This window comes from Brassica napus, chromosome C2 (assembly GCF_020379485.1).
Source record: "Brassica napus cultivar Da-Ae chromosome C2, Da-Ae, whole genome shotgun sequence".
Lineage (NCBI taxonomy): Eukaryota > Viridiplantae > Streptophyta > Magnoliopsida > Brassicales > Brassicaceae > Brassica > Brassica napus.
Window position 1 is genome coordinate 30854883 of NC_063445.1, and position 24357 is coordinate 30879239.

General features: G+C 34.2%; 1 protein-coding gene across 1 annotated transcript; it reads right to left on the reverse strand.

Annotated features, from left to right (window-relative positions):
* Positions 1 to 6095: 6095 nt before the first annotated feature.
* LOC125582334 lies at positions 6096 to 6806 on the reverse strand. Its single transcript, XM_048748977.1, has one exon. The coding sequence runs from the start codon at positions 6804 to 6806 to the stop codon at positions 6096 to 6098; it is 711 nt and encodes a 236-aa protein (XP_048604934.1).
* Between the last annotated feature and the right edge of the window lie 17551 nt (positions 6807 to 24357).

Below are 24357 nucleotides of genomic sequence, written 5' to 3' on the forward strand. Positions count from 1 at the left end.
CATTAAAGCTGTTAAAAATTTTAATATGAAAGGTATATTAAAATATACGTTGATGCTAAAAATATATATATTAAAATTTTAAAGTTAAATTACAAAACATTAAATGCTCATTCAAACGTATTTCAAATGCTTATAGTTTAAATTCAAGCGTAATATTTGATTACTGTTACATGTTGTTTTTTTTCTGAAAAGTATTACTGTTATATAATTCTTTAAATGCTATTTCATGTTTATAGTAATTCAAATATTGTTATATGTTTTGTTGGACTATTTAAAATTTAAGTGACAACCTTTTTATTAGTAGATAAAAATAGGACTCTGAATTAATTGAGTAGATATGCATATTTTTATTAAGTAAATGAAAAGTAATTTGTTGTTCATGATTTTTTTTGAACTTTCGTTAGTTATAGTTTGGTGATCTAGAAACATTAGTATCAATCAATTAAATCTGTAAATTATGCGAGGATGAATATATATATATATATATATATGAAAACTTGCCGTAGTAGAATTTCCAACCTTTATATATCTTTTAGTGATACTTATTCTTTCTCTTTTCCACGTAAGCTTGATATGATGTGTTATTTTAGACTAAATATATATATATTACTGAATTTATATTTTTAACATATTTCGCGAGTTGCAAGTAGAATTATCCGCCGTAGAATCGCCTGTAATATTTTTCATTATTGTAATATCATAATTATCCATTGTTACAAAAAAACATAATTTACCAATACCATGGATGTTGTAAATAATGATAATTAATCAACCGAAAATCTATGTCCTCCAAGAGAAAAGTTTTACAAAGACACTAAATTGTTTATCCGCGCTACGCGCGGATTGTGTGCTATACATTTTCTTTTTAACTTTTGATATTTTCAAATTATGTCACATTAAATCGTTGTTAAACATTTAAATAATAGAATAGATCATGATAATTTGAGATTTTCAGTTGTGATATTTAAGCATTACTATATTGATTGATTTTGTTGTGCATGATTAACATATTTGCCATGAAAAAATGAAAATTATAATTTTCATGATTAGTAATTGATTATATATGTTTAAGTATAACCGACAACTAAAGTGTTACAAATTTTTTTTAATAAAGTATCTATTTTCTAAATATATTTAAATTTCTGTGTAAAATTTTTAATTTTTATGTTTTTGGCCACTATTTTCTTTCTTATGTTAAGGATTTATTATTTCAAACCAAATATAATTCCTTAGAAAATCTTTATTGTATGAAACAATAATCTAATCAATTTCCTTATAAAAGTTAGTCAGCTTATATATATATTTCACTAAAGACTCTAACATCTAAAAGAGTATATTGCCCTACTTAGAACTTTAGTAGTTTCTTTTATAGCATCTATTTTTGGTTTGGTATACTTTATATCATGTTTTTTTTATTATTTGTCATTTATTTATATGTTCAGTTATATATTTCTTACGATTATAACATATTTTATTACAATTATAACAAATAAAACTAATTTAATATACTCATTGTTTCTAAGTTAAACTATGTGGTATCTCTTGTTCAAATAACAAATTAGTTTCGTATAAATAATTTTTGCTATATGATATTTATTTGTTAGATTTTTTTTTTGGTATGAATATTTGTTTTATTAGCCTACTTTATAATCAATAAAATTTATTCTCACATTATGTGATTTTAATCTCTTATTTCTTTATACTTTGTGTTATGTTCTTTAATCTACCTATATTTATTGTTTTTATTGGTGTATTGTCTTTTATAGTGTAGAGTTTTTGAGTTTAGCTTTAAGTGAATTATGTCTGTATAAGGGTTTGATCTTAAGTGAATAAAAGTATGTTAGCTATTTTTTTTGTCAACATTATGTTAGCAATTGAAATATTTCTACTGTAAAATTATCTTAATGTGAGCATCCTCTACAAAGATAGTATCCAACATTTATGTTATGTCTAGTCAAATATTAGTACCGTTTAAAATAAATCGAATATGATTTTAGGCAAAGGTACTAAATCTAGAAGTTCCAATTAAATTTGAGAAAATATTAAATTCTAATTTTTTTTCAATTATGTATTTTATAAATTAAAATGTTATGTAATTGGATTAAAGTATTTATAACCATATTTCTAAAATAATTTAAATTATAGTGAATTATGTGGTGTTCAATATTAAATGGAATATATAGCAGTTGTATTTGAAAGGAGTTTAACGGAAAATTTAATATAAAAATGTAAAGAATCAAATATATATTTTTAGCTGGTGATTTAAAGGTGGTTTTATGTGGTTTATCAATCAGATGTGTGTCAAAATTATTGATATCGATGTTATCGTAGGTTCAGAAATGTAATTTTGACTATAAATTTGAAAGCATATTATTCTATCCTCAAATCTACTCATAAATGAGATAGTGAGCCATGAAATTAGTTCGTATTATTATTATCAGATATTATACTCGGATACAATGTTATCTTTAGATTCATGGAATTGATAAGACCTGATATCTTCTTTCTAACTTATTTTAATATTTTATAGTTCTTTTAAATCTAATAAACAAAAAAAACAACTTTTTTATCTTTTTCTTTGCCTCCGCATGTGCAGAAATCTGTTAAAAAGAGAGGGATTTGTGATATACAGACAACTTCAGAATCTCAAATGTTCTTACATCAACTGTCTACAGCTTCTTTCTTAAACCTTGTTTTTAATTGTCGTATAATTCAAACATCTTAAACCAAACTGGTCGTACTGGTCCATTGTTGGAATGAAAAAACTTTATAAAGATGGAGAAAGTGTTTAAGTGTTTGAAGAGAAATAACCTTTGTGAAGAAGAAAGATATTATAACTTAGAAAATGATTTTTATTACTTATTACAAACTTGGATTATTTTTTGGTGATACAAAATGAAAAGGGAGTGGAGGTATTTATAGCCTCCAAAATATAAAATATCTTACATATTTTAATTCTAAATCTAGAGAATTCTACCATAATATCTAAGATTTTTTTTATTCTAATTATCTAGATAATTCTATGAGAATATCTAGATTTTTATTCTAAGGAGGTGGATGATTTTTCTAGAATTTGGGCTATGTTTTGGATCAACACATGATTAACCCAATAATGTTTGATCCAATTCAAGTTTACTTCTCAACACCCCCTCTTAAACTTGATTTGGTTACTCCAAGTAAACTCCTCATTTTGATGAAGTCTTCTCGCTCAAGTGGCTTGGTGAAAATATCAGCTACTTGATCATTTGTCTTCACATACTCCAAGTGCACATCCATCTTAGTAACACATTCTCGAATGTAGTGATAACGAGTGTCAATGTGCTTACTTCGATCATGGAAGACTGGATTCTCTGCCAATGCTATTGCCGACTTGTTATCCACAAAGATCTTCGTTGGCTCCTCTTATGGTAGGTTCAACTCCTTTAGCAAGTTTCGTAACCAAATAGCATGACAAACACATGAAGTAGCTGCCACAAACTCCGCTTCACAAGTAGAAAGAGTGACAATTGGTTGCTTCTTTGACATCCATGTGAAAGCGGTTTCTCCAATGAAAAACACGAAGCCACTTGTGCTTTTCCGGTCATCTACGTCTCCACCCCCAATCGCTATCGCTATGTCCAACAAGCTTGTAATCGTCAGAAATAGAGTAGTACAAGCCAAAGTTGATTGTACCTTTGATATAGCGTAGGATCCTCTTGGCTGCCTTGAAATGAGTTGTTGTTGGATGCTCCATGTATCGACTCACAACTCCAACTGCGTGTAAGATGTCGGGCCTTTTGCACGTTAGATATCGTAAGCTTCCAACCAAAATCTTAAAGAGTGTTGGATCCACACTCTCTCCTCCTTCTTCCTTTGATAACTTGACTCCACATTCCATTGGCGTGCAAACTGGATTTGAGTCATCCATCTTGAACTTCTTAAGCACCTCTTTAGCATAGCCTTCTTGAGTAATGAAGATTCCATTTTCTTCTTGCTTTACTTCAATGCCAAGGTAGTATGACATCAATCCAATGTCAGTCATTTCAAACTCCTTTGTCATCTCCATCTTGAAATCTTCAAACATAATCAGATTGTTGCCAGTGAATATCAAGTCATCAACATATAAGCATGCAATCAATATATCAATATTTTGAGTTTTGATATAAAGTGCATGCTCATATGGACACTTGATGAAGCCTTTCTCCTTGAAGTACTTATCAATCCGAGTGTTCCATGCTAACTCCCATGTATCATTCTTTTGAATCGACTTGATTTCCTCCTCCATTGCACTTCTCCAAGACTTCTTTTCTTGGGCTTCTTCAAAGCTCATAGGCTCGCAATCCGCAAATAGACAAAATAGAGTAAGATTGTCTTGATTTTTGGTTACCTCGTAGATGTCTTGTAGACTTCTAAAACGTGGAGTTCTTTCACTTGAGCTTTCATCTCCTTGAGAACTTGTTGTTGGTGAAGTTGGTGGTGTAGCTGGCTCTTCTCTCGGTTGCTCCACATTCTCTTCTTCAAAGGATGGAAAGAAGTTGTAGTCTTTATTATTTGATCTCCAATCCCATTCTCCTTCTTCATCAAAGATGACATTCCGACTAATGATTGTCTTCATTGTTTCAGGATTGTAGAGCTTGTAGCCTTTGGAGTTAGCGTCATACCCAATGAAGATGTACTTCTCACTTTTATCATCTAGTTTGCTCCGCTTCTCGTCTGGAACATGAGCGTGAGCAATGCTTCCAAAGACTCTTAGGAGTGAGACTCCGGGCTTCCTTCCGCTCCAAGCTTCTTGTGGTGTCTTTTCTAAAACACTCTTTGTTGGAGAACGGTTTGATATATAAACCGCACAAGCAACTGCTTCTGCCCACAACTCCTTTGGTAGCTTCTTACTCTTGAGCATGCTTCTTGCCATCTCAAGTATTGTCCTATTCTTTCTTTCCGCTACTCCATTTTGTTGAGGGGTTCTTGGCACCGTCAATTGTCTTCGGATGCCGTTATCTTCACAATATTTCAGAAACTCCTTGGACATAAATTCTCCTCCTCGATCCAATCTCATGGACTTGATCTTAAGACCACTTTCCTTCTCAACATGGGCTTTAAACTTTTTGAAATTTTCAAACACTTCTGATTTTTGTTTCAAAAAGTAAACATATGTTTTTCTTGAAAAGTCGTCAATAAAGAGAAGGAAGTAGTTACTCTTACCAAGTGAACTTGGTTTGATCGGACCACATACATCTGTATGTATGAGTTCTAGTGGCTTTCTTGCTCTTGTCTCCGACTCCTTTGGAAAACTCATCTTGAATTGCTTTCCATGTAAGCAGCCTTCACACACTTGATTTGGATGATTGATGCAAGGTAATCCTTTCACCATTTCTTTCTTGGAAAGTAGCTCTAAGCTTCCAAAGTTTAGATGCCCAAATCGAAGATGCCAAAGCCAAGATTCCTCCTCGTAGCACATCTTGAGACATCGTGCAATGTCATTTTGAATGTTTAGGACAAACATTCTATTGTTTGACATCGGCACCTTTGTGATGAGATTTTTTTGCTTTATCTCTTAAAGAAAGGCTATTATCCTTTAGTCGAATGTCATAACCTTTCTCTATGAGTTGTCATAGGCTCAAGATGTTGGTCTTCATGCTTGGAATGTAGTAAACATTGGAAATGATTTGATGATCTCCATTCTTCAAGCGAATGAGAATATTTCCTTTATCTTTCACCTCCACCTTCGATTCATCTCCCAAAGCCACATTGGTTTTCACCGATTCATCGAGCTCCACGAACATGTTTTTATTTCCACACATATGGTTGCTTGCACCACTATCAAGGTACCACTTGTGAACCTCATTTGGTTCATCCTTCTTGTAAGCCATCAATAGCATATTCTTTTCTTTACTCCTTTCTTCAACATAGTTGGACTTCTCTTCAATTCTATTGTTGTTTGGAGTTTTGTATTCAGAAGCATAATGTCCAAACTTCCCGCAATTATAGCATTTGATGCTTGATTTATCGTACCTTGATTTTGGATTTCCTCTTCCACGACCTCTTGATGAGTTCTCTCCTCTTTGGTTGATGTTTTCTTCATATGGTCTCCAACCTCGTCCATTTACACCATGGCCTCATCCTCGGAAATGACCGCCACCACGTCTTGGATTGCTTCGGCCACTTTCTTCCTTGTGATCAATTCTCATCTTGAGAACTTGCTCCACAATATCTTCTTTCTTCTTCTTCTTTTCTTCATAAGCTTGTAGTGATCCAAGAAGTTTCTCCATTGTCATAGTCTCCAAGTCTTTTGTCTCTTCAATTACCGTAACAATGTGCTCGAATTTTGAATCCAATGATCTAAGAACTTTCTCCATGATTCTCACCTCATCTAACTTCTCCTTATTTCTTTTTAGGTTATTAGTAACCGTCAAGACTCTTGAGAAGTAATCTGAGATGAGTTCTCTTTCCTTCATTTGTAATGCTTCAAATTCTCCTCTTAGAGTTTGAAGTCGTACCTTCTTAACTTGTTTCGCTCCCTTGTAAGATGTCCGAAGCTTTTCCCATGCTTCTTTGGACGTCCTTGCACCAGCAACCTTCTCAAATGTATCTTCATCTAATCCTTGATAGATTAGACAGAGATCCTTCTTGTCTCTCTTCCTTGAATCTCTTAAATCATCCTTTTGAGTTTGAGATAGACCACCATCATTCTCCGGTTCATTGAAGCCTTTCTCGACTATCTCCCACACATCATGTGCTCCTAGGATAACCATCATCCTAAGACTCCAATTGTCATAGTTGCTCTTAGTGAGCAATGGAACTTGGAAGGGAACACCTTTGTTTGCCATCTTCAAAAGGAACTTATAGCTCTAATACCACTTTGTTGGAATGAAAAAACTTTATAAAGATGGAGAAAGTGTTTAAGTGTTTGAAGAGAAAGAACATTTGTGAAGAAGAAAAATTTTATAACTTAGAAGAGGATTTTTATTACTTGTTACAAACTTGGATTATTTCTTAGTGATACAAAATGAAAGGGGAGTGGAGGTATTTATAGCCTCCAAAATACAAAATATCTTACATATTTTAATCCTAAATCTAGAGAATTCTACCATAATATCTAAGATTTTTTTTATCCTAGTTATCTAGATAATTCTATGAGAATATCTAGATTTTTATTCTAAGGAGGTGGATGATTTTTCTAGAATTTGGACTAAGTTTTGGATCAACAGATGATTAACCTAATAATGTTTGATCCAAATCAAGTTTAGTTCTCAACATCCATTGCTTAGAAAATAAATAATGCCAAAAAGTAACAAAGAGGCACAACAAAGACAATCAAGGTTACAACTTTAAGAACATGGGGACAACACTTTAAAGAGGAAGATGAAGTGAAAAAAAAAGCTCAAACAACTTCATCCGACCTCTAATTCTCTTTCTGAAACTCCTCTTCCGCTTTGTCAAAAACTTGATCCCAATCACTACCAGAACTCAAGTCAAGATAATCATAAGGAACAATTGTTTTCAAACTAGGAAGCACACTGCAACGGCTCTCAACAATCTATCTGCTCAGGTTCTTCCCATGTATACATCAACGACAATGTTGAGCCACACCAAGTATTAAAATTATCAGCCTAACCCTTCTCTCCGTTACATAAATCCGCTGATTTCAACCCCATCCCAACGTTATAATCAAAGAACTCTCCGACTAACGGTTCTGATCGTAAGTCGTAATCCATAGTCCATATCATCGACCATTGTCTGCAACTCCTCCAAGCTGTATTTCTTTTCATGCACCACTACCACACTGTTAACGTGTGTGCGACTAAAAAAAAAAAAAGAGCAACGTTTGATTACCAGAGAAAGCGGTTTTCCTCTCTTCTCTGCTAAGCCATAGGTAAAACCATCTCTGCAATGAAATCAAAGCATCCCTTTCATTAGCAAAGGAAGAAAATCATAATATGCGATCAACAAAACAGTCAACAACATCTTCAAATCGAAACTAACGTATATGTACCTTCTCTTCTTGATTACCCTAGAGTACCCTATCGTAAAAAAATTGGCACTCGCCATGACCTATATATATATATATATCATTTAAAATGGACTTGAATACGGGAGCATTAGCAAAAAAATAATTGTATGGAACCTTTCAGCATGTAAGAAACATCTGATGACATATAAAATCGCAGAACTAAACTATTTTAATGGACCAATGCCCATCACTGAGATGTGGATATAAGGTTAGACGGTGGTAGCACTTACCGGAGCATGCCTTAAAGATAAAATTTTCAGTTAAGTAAGGTTTTACTCTTGCACTTAGTCCACCATCAGTCATAACCCTTCTAATAAGGCATTATCTTCATTATATTATATTTAATTTGTAATTTATCATATCTTCTAGATAGCCATAAGGATATGAAACAAATCGATTACCATACCTTTGGGTCAATATAATTGGCAACAATCTCATAATGGACAGTTAAACTTTGGTAGTCATGATTTCAAGTGACTGAGAAGGAACTTCCGTTGGTGATCTGTCACGCCTATCGGTTCAAACCCTTGAGAATTGGATGCTCTTGGGGTGCTGCCTATTGATTAATTTCTTGTGGCCAACAACATCTAAAACATAAACAAACAATTGACACATATTAAAAAGTTCCAAATTATATAACAGACTCATGTTTCAGCCAGAGATAAGTTTGGTATGCCACATACCATATAGATAACGTCAACGACCAATTTTGGCTCCAAATAAATGAAAGTGAAACCGATGTGTGTCTTGGTTTTAAATGTCGTGTGGCGAGGATTGGCGAAAGGAGGCTCGACACTCGCCACTCGCCATGGCGTTTCATGGCGATCGCATCGCGTATCAGCCGCTCAAAAGGTACCTTCTATTCCTAATACCATAAATTATATGAAACTTTGAAAAAAAACATAGTAAACATAATTTAAAAAGAATGTTAAGCTACGTATATAATACAAACTAGGTACATAAACATATAAGGTTCTTAACACAAGCTAAGAAAATAACCTCTAACAAACAAAATGAATGATGCGTGATATATAAGAGGTTTGCGTGAATAGAGAAGGTATGTGATAAAGAAGATATGACACTATGAGCCTTATATGTGATCAACATGATGTGGTAAACACTAAAACTTTAACTAACAAAACAAACCCATAAAGTAGAGAAGAGCTTATGCCGTCAGTAGCTTAGAGAAAGCAAGAGAACTTGTGAAAAAGTAAGGGGGAAGTAATTCTATTATATAGTACATTCACTTAGGGTTTTTACTTTTTAGATGGATTAGGGCATTCGGTTAGAGTATATTTAGAGTATATTTAGAGGATATTTAGAGTATAATACACTTATATGCTATTTTACTTATTTTGAAACCAAAATTTTGTTAACGGTTTGATTATCAACAACGTAGCGACGCAATGATCGACTCAGTGTATACAGGTGTAGCGAGGTAAGGCGGTCGACTCTCGTACCTCGCTTAGCATTGGGGTCCTGAGTCGTTTTGGAGGTCGCCTCAGGTCGCTACTCGCCATGGCGAGCGAAGCGGTCGCCTTTTAAAACCAAGATGTGTGTCTATGTCAGGTAAGTAACCTTCAATATTTGAGAGGATAGAGTTGTGGGTGAAACAAATAGTCAGATTGTGAGCATTCATCAGAAAGCTTTCTTTGTTCTTAGTATCGAAGTAATTGGAGAGACTGTAAAAAGCTTCCACGCTTGAGAAGACTTTGGTAGCATCTCACACGATTTGGTGGAAAAAAACTTTGGATCACAGTTCCCTGTAATTGAATGTAGTAAGTCAGTAGATTCAAACAGTAAAACACAGTGACAAATATAACAAAAAAATACATGTTCGTCAATATTTAGCAACTAAACACAAATTAATATGCCTGCTTTAGCAGGATTACATGGTTCCAAATCGGAGGTAACATAGGTGAAGTATATACCAGCCGGTGAATTTGGAGGAGCGCCAGAGTAGCTAGTCCCTTTTGCTAGCTTATCCATGGAACCAGTGGTGGACTTCGCCGGAGCGTCTGAGCAGCGAATGCCTTTCTGCTTATACATGGTTCTGGTGGCGCACTTCTCCGGAAATTTGGTGGTCAACTTCGTCTGATTCCTATAACGTTCTGGCGGCTACTTTGACGCATGATATCAAACCGACGATGTCTCCGGCTGAAGTTGACGACAAAACAATGGAGACTTTCGGGTTTACTTTCGATGAAGCTGTTTAGCAATTTATATATGAGGAAAAAGTGAGGAAGGTAGAACGAAACAATAACTAAGAGATTAAAGAGGTCATTGATTGATCAAGAGAAGCAAGCGGTAACGGAGATTACAGAGCAACCGAGAAGGTGAAGACGAAGTGGAAGAGTCGGGGATGATCAACTCGTACTCTCCAGACGAAATTAGGGTTGGGCGAGATTGGGCTTGCTATGGACCTAAAGAAAAGCAATGGCAGCCCAAACTAAGTTTAGTTTTGATCTTAACTCGGCAGAAACAGTAGTGACATGGCAAAATATAAGTATATGATTGGACGATTTTTAAAGATGACGTGGACGCGCTGAGAGCTGAGCATTAAGCCCTTTTAGTATTGTAAGATAAGACATAAGACATATCCCCTATATATTAATTGAGGAACATTTGAAAAGATGTAACCTCAATTTTGTATTAATTAAAATAGGCCCCAATGCATAGGTGTCACTCAATTAGGTAGTCAATTACATTCAATTGAAAAATAAGTAGGTCCACATTCGATTTTTATATGTTGTTAGATACATAAGTTGGTCAAACTATATGATATAATGATATGATATGTTATTTTCTTTCCTTAAATCAAACCTACGGAATTACCATAAATGACTAATATATATATGATAATTAATGATTTTAATAATAAAGATTTGATAACAATTTATATCTCCTCCATCATTTTTTGTTTAATTTTATATTATTAAAATAAATTAAACAATCAAATTAGCTATAAAAGTAAAATTTAGATTTTTTCGTATATGTTATATTTTGATTTTTTTTAAACGACAATAAATGACTAAAACTATTAAAATTATTATGTTAAAAATTAATGATCAATGGTTTAACATTTTTATTATAAGAAGATACACATGATTTTAAAACCATATGAGTAAAAAATATCATTTAATAATAAAACATATATATATATATATATAGATTAAACTATATACCATAAGATTACATAAATATTTTAATATTAAAACTTTCAATGAATTTTCAAAAACATTTATAAATTATAAACTTATTAAAGATTTCACATTGAAAATTTTGTTATCGATGATTTAAATATTCAGTTATAAAACGATATAATGATCATAGAAGTGTATGATTATAAATTCTCATTTAATAAATGACTATATAAAATATACTATTCTTAAAAAAATAGGTTTGTCCATCTTAACTTACATTATATTTTTTATTAAACTAACTATCGAATATTCGAATTGATAAATAATCTACCAAATATTGTTTTTGCACTTTCCTTAATTAGAAGCTACGAAATTACCTAATATGATTAACGTATATATGAAAATTAATTATTATGAATAATAAATATTTGATAACAATTTTGGTATCTTAGTTCTTTTTTTAATTTTATATTATTAAAAGATATTAAAAAATCACATTAAATATAATAAAAACATTTATATTTTTTCTTATATGTTATATTTTGAATTTTTCAAAACGTCTATATATTATTAGAAATTTGAAGATTCTCACTCTGAAAATTTTGTGATCAATAGATTATTTTTTTTGTTATAATAAGTTACAAATGATCATAAAATATAACGCATATGAATTTTTATTTAATAAATATTCAAACTAAATAATATATATATATATATATATATATATATACTAATGATTTAAAGCAACAAGATTGGATGATCAATTTAGTTGTCAAGTTGAAATCTTTCAAAAGTATGTGAAAGACTAAAGTCAAAGTAAATATGGATTTAGAATAGTAGTTATATTTTACTAACCAAAATACCGAAAAAAACCGAACCGAATCGAAACCAACCCGATATCTGGATTGAACACCCCTAATCCAAATGAAGCCAAACTATTGTTTCATTCTCCAAAATATAATAAAAATAATAACTTAATTCCGCGCAAGGCGCAGGTCTTTTCCTAGTAGCTAAGAAAGAAGTAACTTAATAATCAGACTACAATTGAAATTTTTATAATTAAATAAAAATTTAGTTGCACTATCTGGATAAAACTGACTGATAATTAAGATAAGCTATTTTGTATTTTTAACAACATATTTTTACTGTATATAATATTTTATTATGATTATAGTATATAACCTTTGTTCGGAAATTCGCTGGGCACTACATGTGCGGTGCACCCGACCTAGCGAGTTATTGAAAAGCGGAAAAAAATCGTGGAGTACGCGGAGAGAGATTTTTGGAGAAATTGCTTAAACTACCACATTCTTAATACTATTTCTCATGTTTACCTTAATCATATTTACCTTTAGTGTTGACAGATAAATAAACACTTATATCCATAAGGTTAAGTAATCTATACTTATGATTTAGATTTGAGGGGTGGGATTTTGAATGGTAGGGTTAAAGATTATTTTTTAAATAAATACTTAAATTTAAACTTAATATTAAATAGTTTAAAAAATTTTGGATTTCAATTTTTTATTTTGAAAAACACAAATTTGAATAAATTTCGAAAAAGTGATAAAAAGTTTGACTTTGGTAACGTATAATTCAAATCTATAACTTTTTATCTTTTATTATTTATTTAAATAATTATTTATATTTATATATCTATAAAACAAAGATATAAAGGTCTTTTGTCCCTTTAATGAAACCTCTTAATTTAGGTATTTGTAAAAATGTCCATCGTAAACATGAATAATGAAACAAAAAATGGGGTAAAAGCATAATTTCCCAAATGTTTTGTACTTTGATGTATAATACTCCATATATACATCTAATACAAACTTTGTATGTATAATATATGTTTATTACAAAATATCAGTGGTACTTAGATTCATAAATTTGTAAATATATACTAAATTATATAACAAAAATATAATTGTACATAAAATGGTTTGATTTGGGTTTGAGATTAATTATTAGTTTGGGTTTTGGGAAAATTTGGATATCATGATTGGTTTGGGTTTGAGCCAAATTAGATATCACAAAGGAATAATCACTACAAGAAAACATATTTTTTACTACGGCAATATTCGTTATAAATTCGTCGTAAACGGGGTGTTACGACGAATTAACGTCGAAAGACGTTTCGTTGTTAAACGTCCGTCGTAACGGAGGTTTCGTCGTAAACGACTCGTTACGTTTACGACGAAATATATTCCTCGTAAAGCGCAGGGAAAGAATTCGTCGTAAACGACACGTAAGATTTCGTCGTAAAGCCCACGTAATGATTTCGATGTAAAGCACACGTAAATACTTTCGTTGTAAATCACTCGTAAACATTTCGATGTAAAACCCTCGTAAATCTTTCGATGTTAATCACTCGTAAACATTCGATGTAAACTCCATGTAATGTTTACGAGGAGTTTACATCGATTCTTATTATATTATTATTAATTAGTATATAATAAATTTTAATTTATATTTAATATTCAGAATTTAAAATAATTTAAATTTTAAAACGAAATATGAAATTGAAAAACATATTTTAAAAAGTCATTTAAAAATTCATACAATAATATTTAAATTCATAATACAAACAGAAATATAAAAAAAACTACATATTCTCGAAGTAGTTGGTGGGGTTGCTCGGCTGTTGACGGGTTGGATCGGACTCTTGGGGATCTCGTACTGGCAACCCAAGAGCGGCTCGTCTCTCACTCAACATTCTCTGCATAACCGGGTTTCCCACGGCCATCACGTCTAGCAAATCCTCAAGAGAGTCTAAACGAACCTGCTGGCTATCCATTCGAGCCTTCATCTGAGCAGTCTCTTCATCCCGTCTCGAAGTGTATGACGAAGTTGCCCTTGCAACTTCGTTAACAGAGCCTATACCGACTATCCGTCCCTTCTTTTTAGGAGCCACCTATAAAATCAAAACATATATTAATATAGTTAATTATGTTAAAATATTTAAAATAATGTAAACAAAAATTTTAAGTTGTACCTCTTCGAAGATTCTGTCGACCTCTTCGGTGGACAATGTGACTGGTAATCCATCGGGAGACTCCTGGGTTAGTTGCGTCTCCCGTTCTTCAATCCGACCAGCCACTGCTTGGAAGAGTTTCTCAGATGCAGGATCCACAAAAACTCCGTCGGATGTGGCGTGAGTCATCTTGAATAGGTCAGACAGAGATGGTAAGACTCCCGTCTTCTCGAACTACAAAAAAAAATTAAATTAAATATTATAAATTATATTAATTGAATATTTTAAAATATATATTTAAAACAAAACTTACAGCTTCTAGACGGACTCCTGCATGAGGTTTTTGTCCGGTTCTGTGAAGCATGGGCAAATGACCATCTTTATCCTTCGTCCTTCGAGAAGCTGGGCACGAATTGGCCTTTTTGATCGAAGAGGGGTGCTCCCAATAGGCGATGAGGCCATCCCACACATCCGTCGTGAGCTCAGTGGGCTTTCCCTCATACCCGTAGATCTTCCACTTGTCCTTCCAATCGGAGACTGTGTTGCAGAGGCGGATCTTTGCCTTTGCAACGAATTCCGCCTTCACCCTCTCGGTGATTCCCAAAGACCAATGCCACTTTTGCTGAAACATAAAAATTTTGAAAAAATTACAATTAATAATAATATTAAAAATATATATATATATATATATATATATTTAAAAGTGAAAATTTAATTAAATTTAAAAATCTTACCGCAAAACATTTAAACCACGTGATCTTAACGTGATTTGGTGTCTTGCTCCAGTTCGGATATGCCCCGTCGTAGTAACCCTTAATCGTCGCCGAAACGGTCCGGCTAACACGGTTGTTAGCCCCAAACCTGAAAAAAAACAATTTAACCGTTAGAAAATAAAAATAATTTAAATTTTAATGTAATAAATATTAATAACTTACCAATAAGTTCCTCGGGGTCTATCGGGGTCTAGAACATCCAAACCCTCCGTCCAGGCTGGGCAAGCAAATCCTCCACCGTATATCTCGCGAAGGGAGCATATGAAGGCACACGCAAATCCGGATGAACTGCACCTTCTGGGACAGGCTGAGGTGCAGCCGCTGGAGGAGGAGGTGGAGGCATCTGCGGTGGAAGAGGAGGACTCGAAAAAAATCTCTGAGAAATCTGAGAGTCTGGAACTGCATCGGAAGACGATGGACCGGAAGAATATGTACCGGAACCATCGCCAAACAACTGGGCATAAGTAGGTGCTACTGGTTTCCTTCTAGGAGCCATCTAAAAAAAATTTAAATAAATTTAATCAATTATGACGACATAATTAAAAAATTATTCTGTTACCTAACTAATCACCTAAACTATAGTATTCCGTCATCTAACTAATCACCTAAACTAATTACCTAACTAATCACCTAAACTAATTACCTAACTAATTAATCACCTAAACTAACTTAAAAAAAAAAGGAGGAAAGAGAGTGTACCTTAGAGGGAGAGGAGAGGAGTTTGGGAGGAATGAACGAGGCAGCCTCGTCTCGGCGTCTCAATATATAGAAAAGGATTCGTCGTAAACGCGACGTAATATTACGACGAAGTTACGAGGCCCGCGTTTTTTCATTTACGACGGAGTTACCAGGCCCGCGTTTTTCGATTTACGACGAAATTACTTCGAAACGTCGGTTTACGACGAATTTACCAGGCCCGCGTTTTTCAATTTACGACGAAGTTACCAGGCCCGCGTTTTTCCATTTACAACGAAATTATGTGGAATAGATAATCATTTACGACGATATTACAACGCTTAACCCTAAACACCGAGAATGAAATCCCTAAACCCCAAAGTCACATATCATCTAACATCATATCTTCTTCTCTACTACTTCTTGCTCTTTCTCCAACTTAAACTCTAAAACCCTAAAACTCCAAATAATTTTTTTAAAACTAAAGAAATACATATTATATAAAACAACATTTGTTACACATACATTAAGATGGTAAAAACAATATTTCTTTAAACATGCGTCACAATAGAGAAATACAACATTTGTTACATATATTACATCACTCTAAATCGTTTTCGTTCTCATCAATATTACATAACTCTAAATCTTTTTCGTTCTCATCACTATCATTACAATCATCATCGTCGCTTCTCTCGAACTCGTCTTCACGTGCTTCATCTGTCGCATCTTCGGGAATATCTTCATATTGAAAGTTTTGCGGGTCGATCAAAAGGATTTCATCAGTTGGTTGTTCTGGTACCTCAACTTCATTGATAGCGTCTTCTTCTTGCAAGGGCAGTTCTTCTCCAGCGACAATGCGTCCACGAGGTGTAATTTTGATAGCAGCTAACCAGTTTATCCCGGAAGTTCGAAGCCGAGGATAAGGAAGGAAGCTAACTTGCTCGGCTTGTGAAGCTAAAATGAAAGGCTCAAATTTGTTGTATCTTCTCCCAAAATTGACATCCACAACACCAAATTTGTTATACCGAATCCCTCGGTTCACAACAGGATCGAACCATTCACATTTGAAGAGGACGCATTTTAGCTTCAATAACCCCGGAAATTCCACTTCAATAATCTCCTGCAAGATCCCGTAAAAGTCCGTTTCACCTTTCACACATATTCCGTAGTTACTCGTTGCCCGATGTCTCCCATACTCGTATGTGTGAAAGGTAAATCCTCGTGTGAAATACATAGGTGATGTGGTGACCTTTGCAACTGGACCTTGAACCAATTCGTGAAACCATACGGGATAATAAGGATCGTCATAATCAACCTGCAAAAAGCAGATATTCTTAATTAATATTGAAGTATCAAAACACTTACTTAATTAATCAATGTATGAGATATATTACGTACCTGTGATTTTAACCACTTGACAAAGTGCTTATCTTTACGTGTGTCCACATCAGTTGCAGATATTCCTGGTATTGCTTCTTCAACTTGAGATACAAACATGCTGCAAATTAAACAAATAATCAAGTCATACATAATTAACTTCAATTCATATAATTAACATTCACAAAAATATTTACCTTTCAAGTAACGGGTCACTGCATCCTCGCAGTTGAGCAGAATATAAGTGTGGGCACTATGTTTATCCTCTTCACATGACCACCATACTTCTTTCGTTTTACCACCAAACCGTGCAATTTCGCAGAAAATGTCAGGAACACCATCAATTGGATATGATGTCGGTACTCCACCATCATCATATCTTCTAGGAACTCTTTTTCTCGTACGAACAGTTGGAGCAAAGTAGTATGATGTGAAGTTAGATGTTTCGGCTGTCAAACTCCCCGCAACTATTGAACCTTCCACCTTTGCAAGATTTCTTGCTTTCCCCTTCAAATGTTTCATCTGTCGCTCATACGGATACATCCATCCGTTGTGAACAGGTCCACGAAGCAATGCTTCATACGGTAGGTGGACAACTAGATGCTCCATGACGTCAAAAAATGAAGGAGGAAATATCTTCTCCAGGTTGCACAATATGATCGGAATGTTATGATGAAGTTGTTCGATGACTTCTTCCTTGAACGTACGTGTGCTAAGATCTCTGAAAAATGCGCCGATGGCTGTATATTGCAAAAGTAATCAAATTAATAACATTTCATAACATATGTATATATATTATAAAATTATAATTACCTGCAAGTGCTTCATGGACATTTGCTGGAAGGAGCTCGGCAAAAGCAAATGGAAGTAGTCGTTGCATAAACACATGACAATCATGACTCTTCATTCCGGAGAACTTTTGACCTCGTTCAACACATCTTGACAGATTTGAAACATAACCATCAGGAAACTTAACTTCTGATGCAACCCAGTCAAACAAGGTTGTTTTGGCTTCTGATGACAACCGGAAGATGGGAACAGGAACGTTTCCATTGCTCTTGATATGTAACTCACTTCTTGAGCAAATATCAGGTAAGTCCATCCTTGACTTTTTGTTATCTTTTGTCTTCCCAGGGACGTTAAGTAATGTATTCATGATGTTCTCAAAAAAGTTCTTCTCAATATGCATGACATCCAGATTGTGGCGTAAGAGAAGATCCTTCCAATATGGTAGCTCCCAAAATATACTCTTCTTATGCCAATTGTGAGAGACACCATACCCATCAGGCATATTTCCAGGAACATGCCAATTTCCTCCAACTTTAACTGTTTCCTGAGCTCCGTAATAATCAATGTCTGCTTCGATCTGCTGGCCGGTGAGATATGGAGGAGGACCGTCTCTGACAATTTTTTTGTGCCGAAACAATTAATGTCTTATTTCTTCTGTACGGATGGGCAAGTGGAAGAAAGCGACGATGACAATCAAACCAAAAAATCTTCCTACCATTCTTCAGTTGAAAAGCATCCGTCGATCCAAGACAATATGGACAAGATAATCTTCCATGTGTTGTCCAGCCAGACAACATCCCATAAGCAGGGAAATCACTTATCGTCCACAACAGAACTGCTTGTATCGTAAAATTGTTTTTCAAGGAACAATCGTACGTCCTCACCCCTTCTGACCACAATTGCTTTAGCTCTTCTATCAACAGTTGAAGAAAACATCAAGAGACCATTTTGGATGCTTCGGCCCAGAGATTAATATGGTCAAAAATAGAAATTCTTATTCCATGCACATATCCGGCGGTAAATTGTATGGCGTAAGAATGACTGGCCACAAAGAATATTGTCTACCAGACATTCCAAATGGACTAAATCCATCGGTGCATAACCCAAGATAGACATTCCGAAAATTTTAGCAAAATCTGCGTGTACCTTGTTGAAATGTTTCCACGCTCTTGCGTCTGATGGATGTGCAACCTCACCATCTCTCTGGACATGATCCGCATGCCACCTCATCGACGCAGCAGTCCTCTCAGATTGATATAATTTTTTCAATCTGTCTGTAATTGGTAGGTACCACATCCTTTGGTACGGTACCCTATTCCTCCCACGGCCTTGCGGTTTGAATCGTGGTTTTTTGCAGAATCGACACTCTTCTAACTTGTCATCTTCTTTCCAGTAGATCATGCAGTTGTCGATGCAAACATCAATCATCTCCGAAGGCAACCCAAGACTATAAACCAATTTCTGAATCTCATAATAAGATTCAGCAGACACGTTGTCTTCTGGCAAATACTCTTTAAACAACTCCGCCCATGCATCCATGCAATTCTCAGGTAAATTATGATCCGTTTTAATATTCATCATCCTAGCTGCTAGAGACAATTTAGAGAGACCTTCTCTACAACCAGTGTAGATTGGTTGATTTGCAGCATCTAGCATTTCATAAAACCTTTTTGCATCCAAATTAGGTTCTTCTACATTTCCAGTTCCATCAGCTATAGTTGTAGTTGTTTCTAAAAATGCATCACTAATCATATCTTGAACCCTATCATGATCTACCATGTGCTCCTGATCTTGATGATAATTATATTCATTATGCAAATGATTCGGTTCTTCACTATGATGATCATCCTCAAAATTATTATTACTACTACTAGCTTCATTTCCCCCATAACCCTCTCCATGTTGATACCAAATGTAGTACTGTGGTGTAAATCCTCTGTTTACTAAATGCTTCCATACAGTTTCACTACGTGCAAATTTTGAATTCTTGCATTTCCGACAGGGGCAGAACATCTTACCGCTTTCATGCGTGATCGGTGTACAGCCCGCCTGGTGCATGAATGTCTCTAGCCCGCTCAAAAATGTGTTCGTCACCCTCCCGTCGGAATCTTTGTGCAAATACATCCAACTCCGTAACTCGTAAATACTACCGCCACCGGCCATTTTTTTCTTAGATTTTTTTTTGAAATCTTTTTTTTTCTGATTTTTTCGGATTTTTTTTTTCCGTTTGTGTGTTGTGAGGAAGAGAGTTGTGGGAAATGACATATATATAGAGAAATTTTCGAGTTGGGTAGTTGAAATATAACAACGATTTTACAAGGAATGTTTTACATGGATTTTACATGGTTTTAACATAATATTTACAACGACTTTACGACGAAATTAGGTAAGTTAAAGCACATTGAATACACGTTTTCACCTAAATATAACGATAACATGTTTCGTTGTAATGTCGATGTAACGATTACGAAGTATTTCTCATTCCACGTACTTTCGTCGTAAACTTACATGGATTTTACGACGAACATTATTCGTCGTAAATTTACATGGCGTTTACGACGAAAGTTGGATTCCTCGTAACTGCGTTGTAAACACCATGTAAATTTACGACGAAATATTTTCGTCGTATTCGTTGTTATGGGCACGTTTTTTTGTAGTGAATGGAGTAGTCGCTAGGCGCTACGCGTTATTGATTGGACGATTTTTTCAATTCTACGCCCATTATGCGATCCAACGAGAAATACAACTGGATTGGTCCAATTCGCTATAAGAAGTATTGTAATTGCTTGAGTATTATTGATCATAATATGTACTCTATATATAGAGTTTAAAGGGAGAGATCATAGGAGACGATATACATAGTTCATCCTTATCAATTATAGGACTTATCTCTAATACAAGAAGTTATCATTATCTTAACTAGGTAAGGAACCCGTGCGATTTCGCACGGATACTCATTTTATAAAAATAAATATGTTAGATTTTATAATTTATATTTCTGTATAACAATGTATATTTTTGTTTTCAAAAAAGTTTCATGTCTCAAATGTAAATTACATGCAAATATATAATACTAAGAAAGTAAGAATGTATATTTCATTTACATGTTTTGATTATATTTAAATATATAAATTCATCAATACCAATTAAGATTAAAAAAATACCAATTCAGATATATTTCTTAGTTTAGGTAAGTTATTCTGAAATCTTGAATACAATTTAAGATATTTTAAGCTAACTAAAACAAGCCAATACATTCAAATATAATCATTTACTAATATTATAAAGTAATTTATAAGGTTAAGAGATCGGTAACATATTCATGATTTGTTTGAACCATGTAAGGAGTTATGTATGATTAAAAATGATTACATGATATAGTTAAGAATATTAGATGTAGGAAAAAATTATAGTTATAAGATGGATCGAATCTTTATAAATGAAAAATGATAAGTTATATTCCAAAATGTAGAGTTAGTTGGTTCAGTATAGATCATATTTAATTAAAATTAATTTGTGAAAAGTTAGTTGGTTAAGTAGTAAAAGTGATTTCATAGTTTTTCTTAAAAAGAATCATATAAAATGAGCAAATAAAAAAACACATTCATAGACCATTTTTAAAAAGATGAAAAGATACATATTTATATATCTATTTGGACTATTGAAAGGTACAACAAAAATATTAACATCCATTAAAACATATGAAATTTTGAAGATGAAAAACACATTGTTAGATATTTGTTTTAACTTTCCTATTATTAATAATTTTATTATTTTTTTGGGGTTGTAATTTAAAAGGTATGAACTATGAATTTGGATAATGATTAAATCGTGCACAAAATCACTTTCTTGAAGAGATTTGACCTTATTTCAAGTCTTATGCTACACAAATCTCTTTGCAGGATAACACAAACAAAATTTTTCGTGTTCTAGATTAATATACATGAATAATAAATAAATACATAGAATTCTATCTGTTATTCTTAACATAACGTTGTATGCGCATAGAGAAATAGTAAGAGAGGAAATCAATGGCGCTTCTAAAAAACGGGAAGACAAACGTAGAAAAAATTATACTTCTACACTACAAGAAAACAGCGACACACTGAGGGAAAAAATCGTCGGTATGTCGTTGGAATAACGTTATTCCGACGAGATACCGACGAAACAAATCCTCGGAAATAACTCCTCGGAAATTCATTTTTCCTCGAAAATCCCTCGAAATTTTCCGACGGAATTCCGAGGAAACAAATTTCCGAGAAAATTCCGAGGACCACCAGTTCGTCGGAAAGCTCCTCGGAATATACCGAGGGAGAACTTCCTCGGGATATTTCGATGGACTTTCCGATGGTCCAATCCTCGGAAGTTCCGACGAAGTGTTCCTCGGAATATTCCGAGGAACATGTCCCTCGGTATATTCCGAGGAACATGTCCCTCGGTATATTCCGAGGAACATGTCCCTCGGTATATTCCGAGGAACGGGGTCCCTCGGTATATTCCGAGGAACGGGGTCCCTCGGTATATTCCGAGGAAGATGTCCCTCGGTATATTCCGAGGGTTTATTTCCCCGGAATGTAAAAAAAATTAATTTTTGTTTAAAAATAAAATTTTTGAAATTTAAATTTGAAAATATAAAATTAAAATTAAAATTGAAATCATATTAATTAATATTCAAAGTTTCATAAATAAAAATAAAACATTCCGAGTTTTTGGAAAAAAAAAACTACGGGTCTGGCACGTCCGGGAACACCTCGTTCGGGTACATCCTCTGCATCATCTCCATCATTTGCTGGTTCAGCCTCTTCTGTGCCTCATAGCCCGCCTGTTGAGCCGCCATCTGGGTCTCCAACAAAGATATGCAATCATCCTTGTCCTTCAACTGAGCCATAAGTACTTCTGGATCAACAAAGGGCGGTGGTGCAGAAGAAGGAGGAACCGACCGGGTGCGACGACCTAAACCGACCAAACGTCCCTTCTTCTTTGGAACCGACTGAAATAGAAAATAGCCAAATTTACAAATTTAAATCAAGAAATAAATGAATTGAACTTAAAAAAAAGAACTTACGGATTCAACGATTTCGTTGATTCGAAACCGGGATAAGTTGGTTGAAGCCGTCGAAGCGTCATCCTCGGTTTGAAGCTGAGACACTTCGTCTTGCACCTGAGTTTGGACCAGGCTGACCACTTCCCTCACAAGACCGTCATCAATCTGGCCGGTCTTCTTGTTGGTATACGCCCTCTTCATTAGGGAGAGATCATCAACCGGCTGGCCATCATTTTCTTCCGCCTTGAAAAAAACATAAATTAAAGAAACATTAGAAATTAGAAGAAATGGACAAAAAATAAAATTTGAAAACTTAAATAATTGAAGAAAAAGCGGCTGAACTTACCATGCGATCTCCCAGAGAGGCAATAGATTGAGCACCCAAGTTATGCTTGAAGACGCCCTTCCCTTTACGGTCGCTCCTGCGGTTGGTGGAGTTGGTGGAAGAAGTTTCTTTCGTCTCTTCCTTATCCCAATGCGCACACAACTCCGTCCAGACCGTGTTGTTTATCGACTTTGGGACCTTTTAATAAAAAAAAAAATAGTTTAATAAATTAAAAAATAGTTTAATAAATTAAAAAATTGTTTAATAAATTAAATCGAACCTTATTGATTTCCCATTTCTTCTTCCACTCGTGGATCTGCTTCCCGTAGTTGTCCATAACTTTATGGACGAAGTGGTTATAGATAAAGAGCGTCTCATCGGAATTCCAGGTGAATTCTTGCTGAAAAAAAACACAATTAGTAGAAAATTTATATTAAAGATTAAAAATATAAGTAATAAATTAGAATACTTACCGCAAACTGACGAAACCACAGATGCTTCTTGTCGGTAGGGAAGTCAGTGAAAGTCGGATGTCCCTTGTCGAGGGCCGAGTACATCATACGGTTGATCCACGCGCTGATCCCGTTCCCGGATCGGTTGAACCTAATAAAAAGAACAAACGCTTAATAATGAATCAAATTTTAATGAAAAAAAAAATATGTTTAATTATCATGTTTGACCCCGTCCATGTGGATACAGAGTGAGATGGGGAAGATGGTCACGACCGGGCTGTCGAACCAACTCCGCAACACTCATCACGCCCGGAGGACCCGGAGGAGCAGGAGCGGGTGCAGCAGCGGGAGCGAGAGGAGCAGGAGCGGGTGCAGCAGAGGGAGATGTATGGTAGGAGCTGTGGGGCGAAGGAGAATCCTGAAAATGGCTGGAATCCCGAGACTGGCTCCCCGTACCACCACGACCACGACGCTGTCGAGGCCGGGTCTGATCATCATGCGACCTGTAAATTATAAAAAAAAACATTTAATAAATATAGAAATATATAAATTAATTTTTTTGTTTTTTTTTAAAATAAATCCCAAATAATAGTTTTTAATCACAAAAAAGGTTTTATAGACATTAAAAATGTTTAATAAATATATAAAAATAGTTATAATAAACAAAAAATAGTTTTAATAAACAAAACATAGTTTAATAATTACAAAAAATAGTTTTAATACTATTTAAAAATGTTTAATAAATATGGAAATTTATATAATATAAATATAAAAAAAATTATTATTATTTTTTTTAATCCCAAATAATAGTA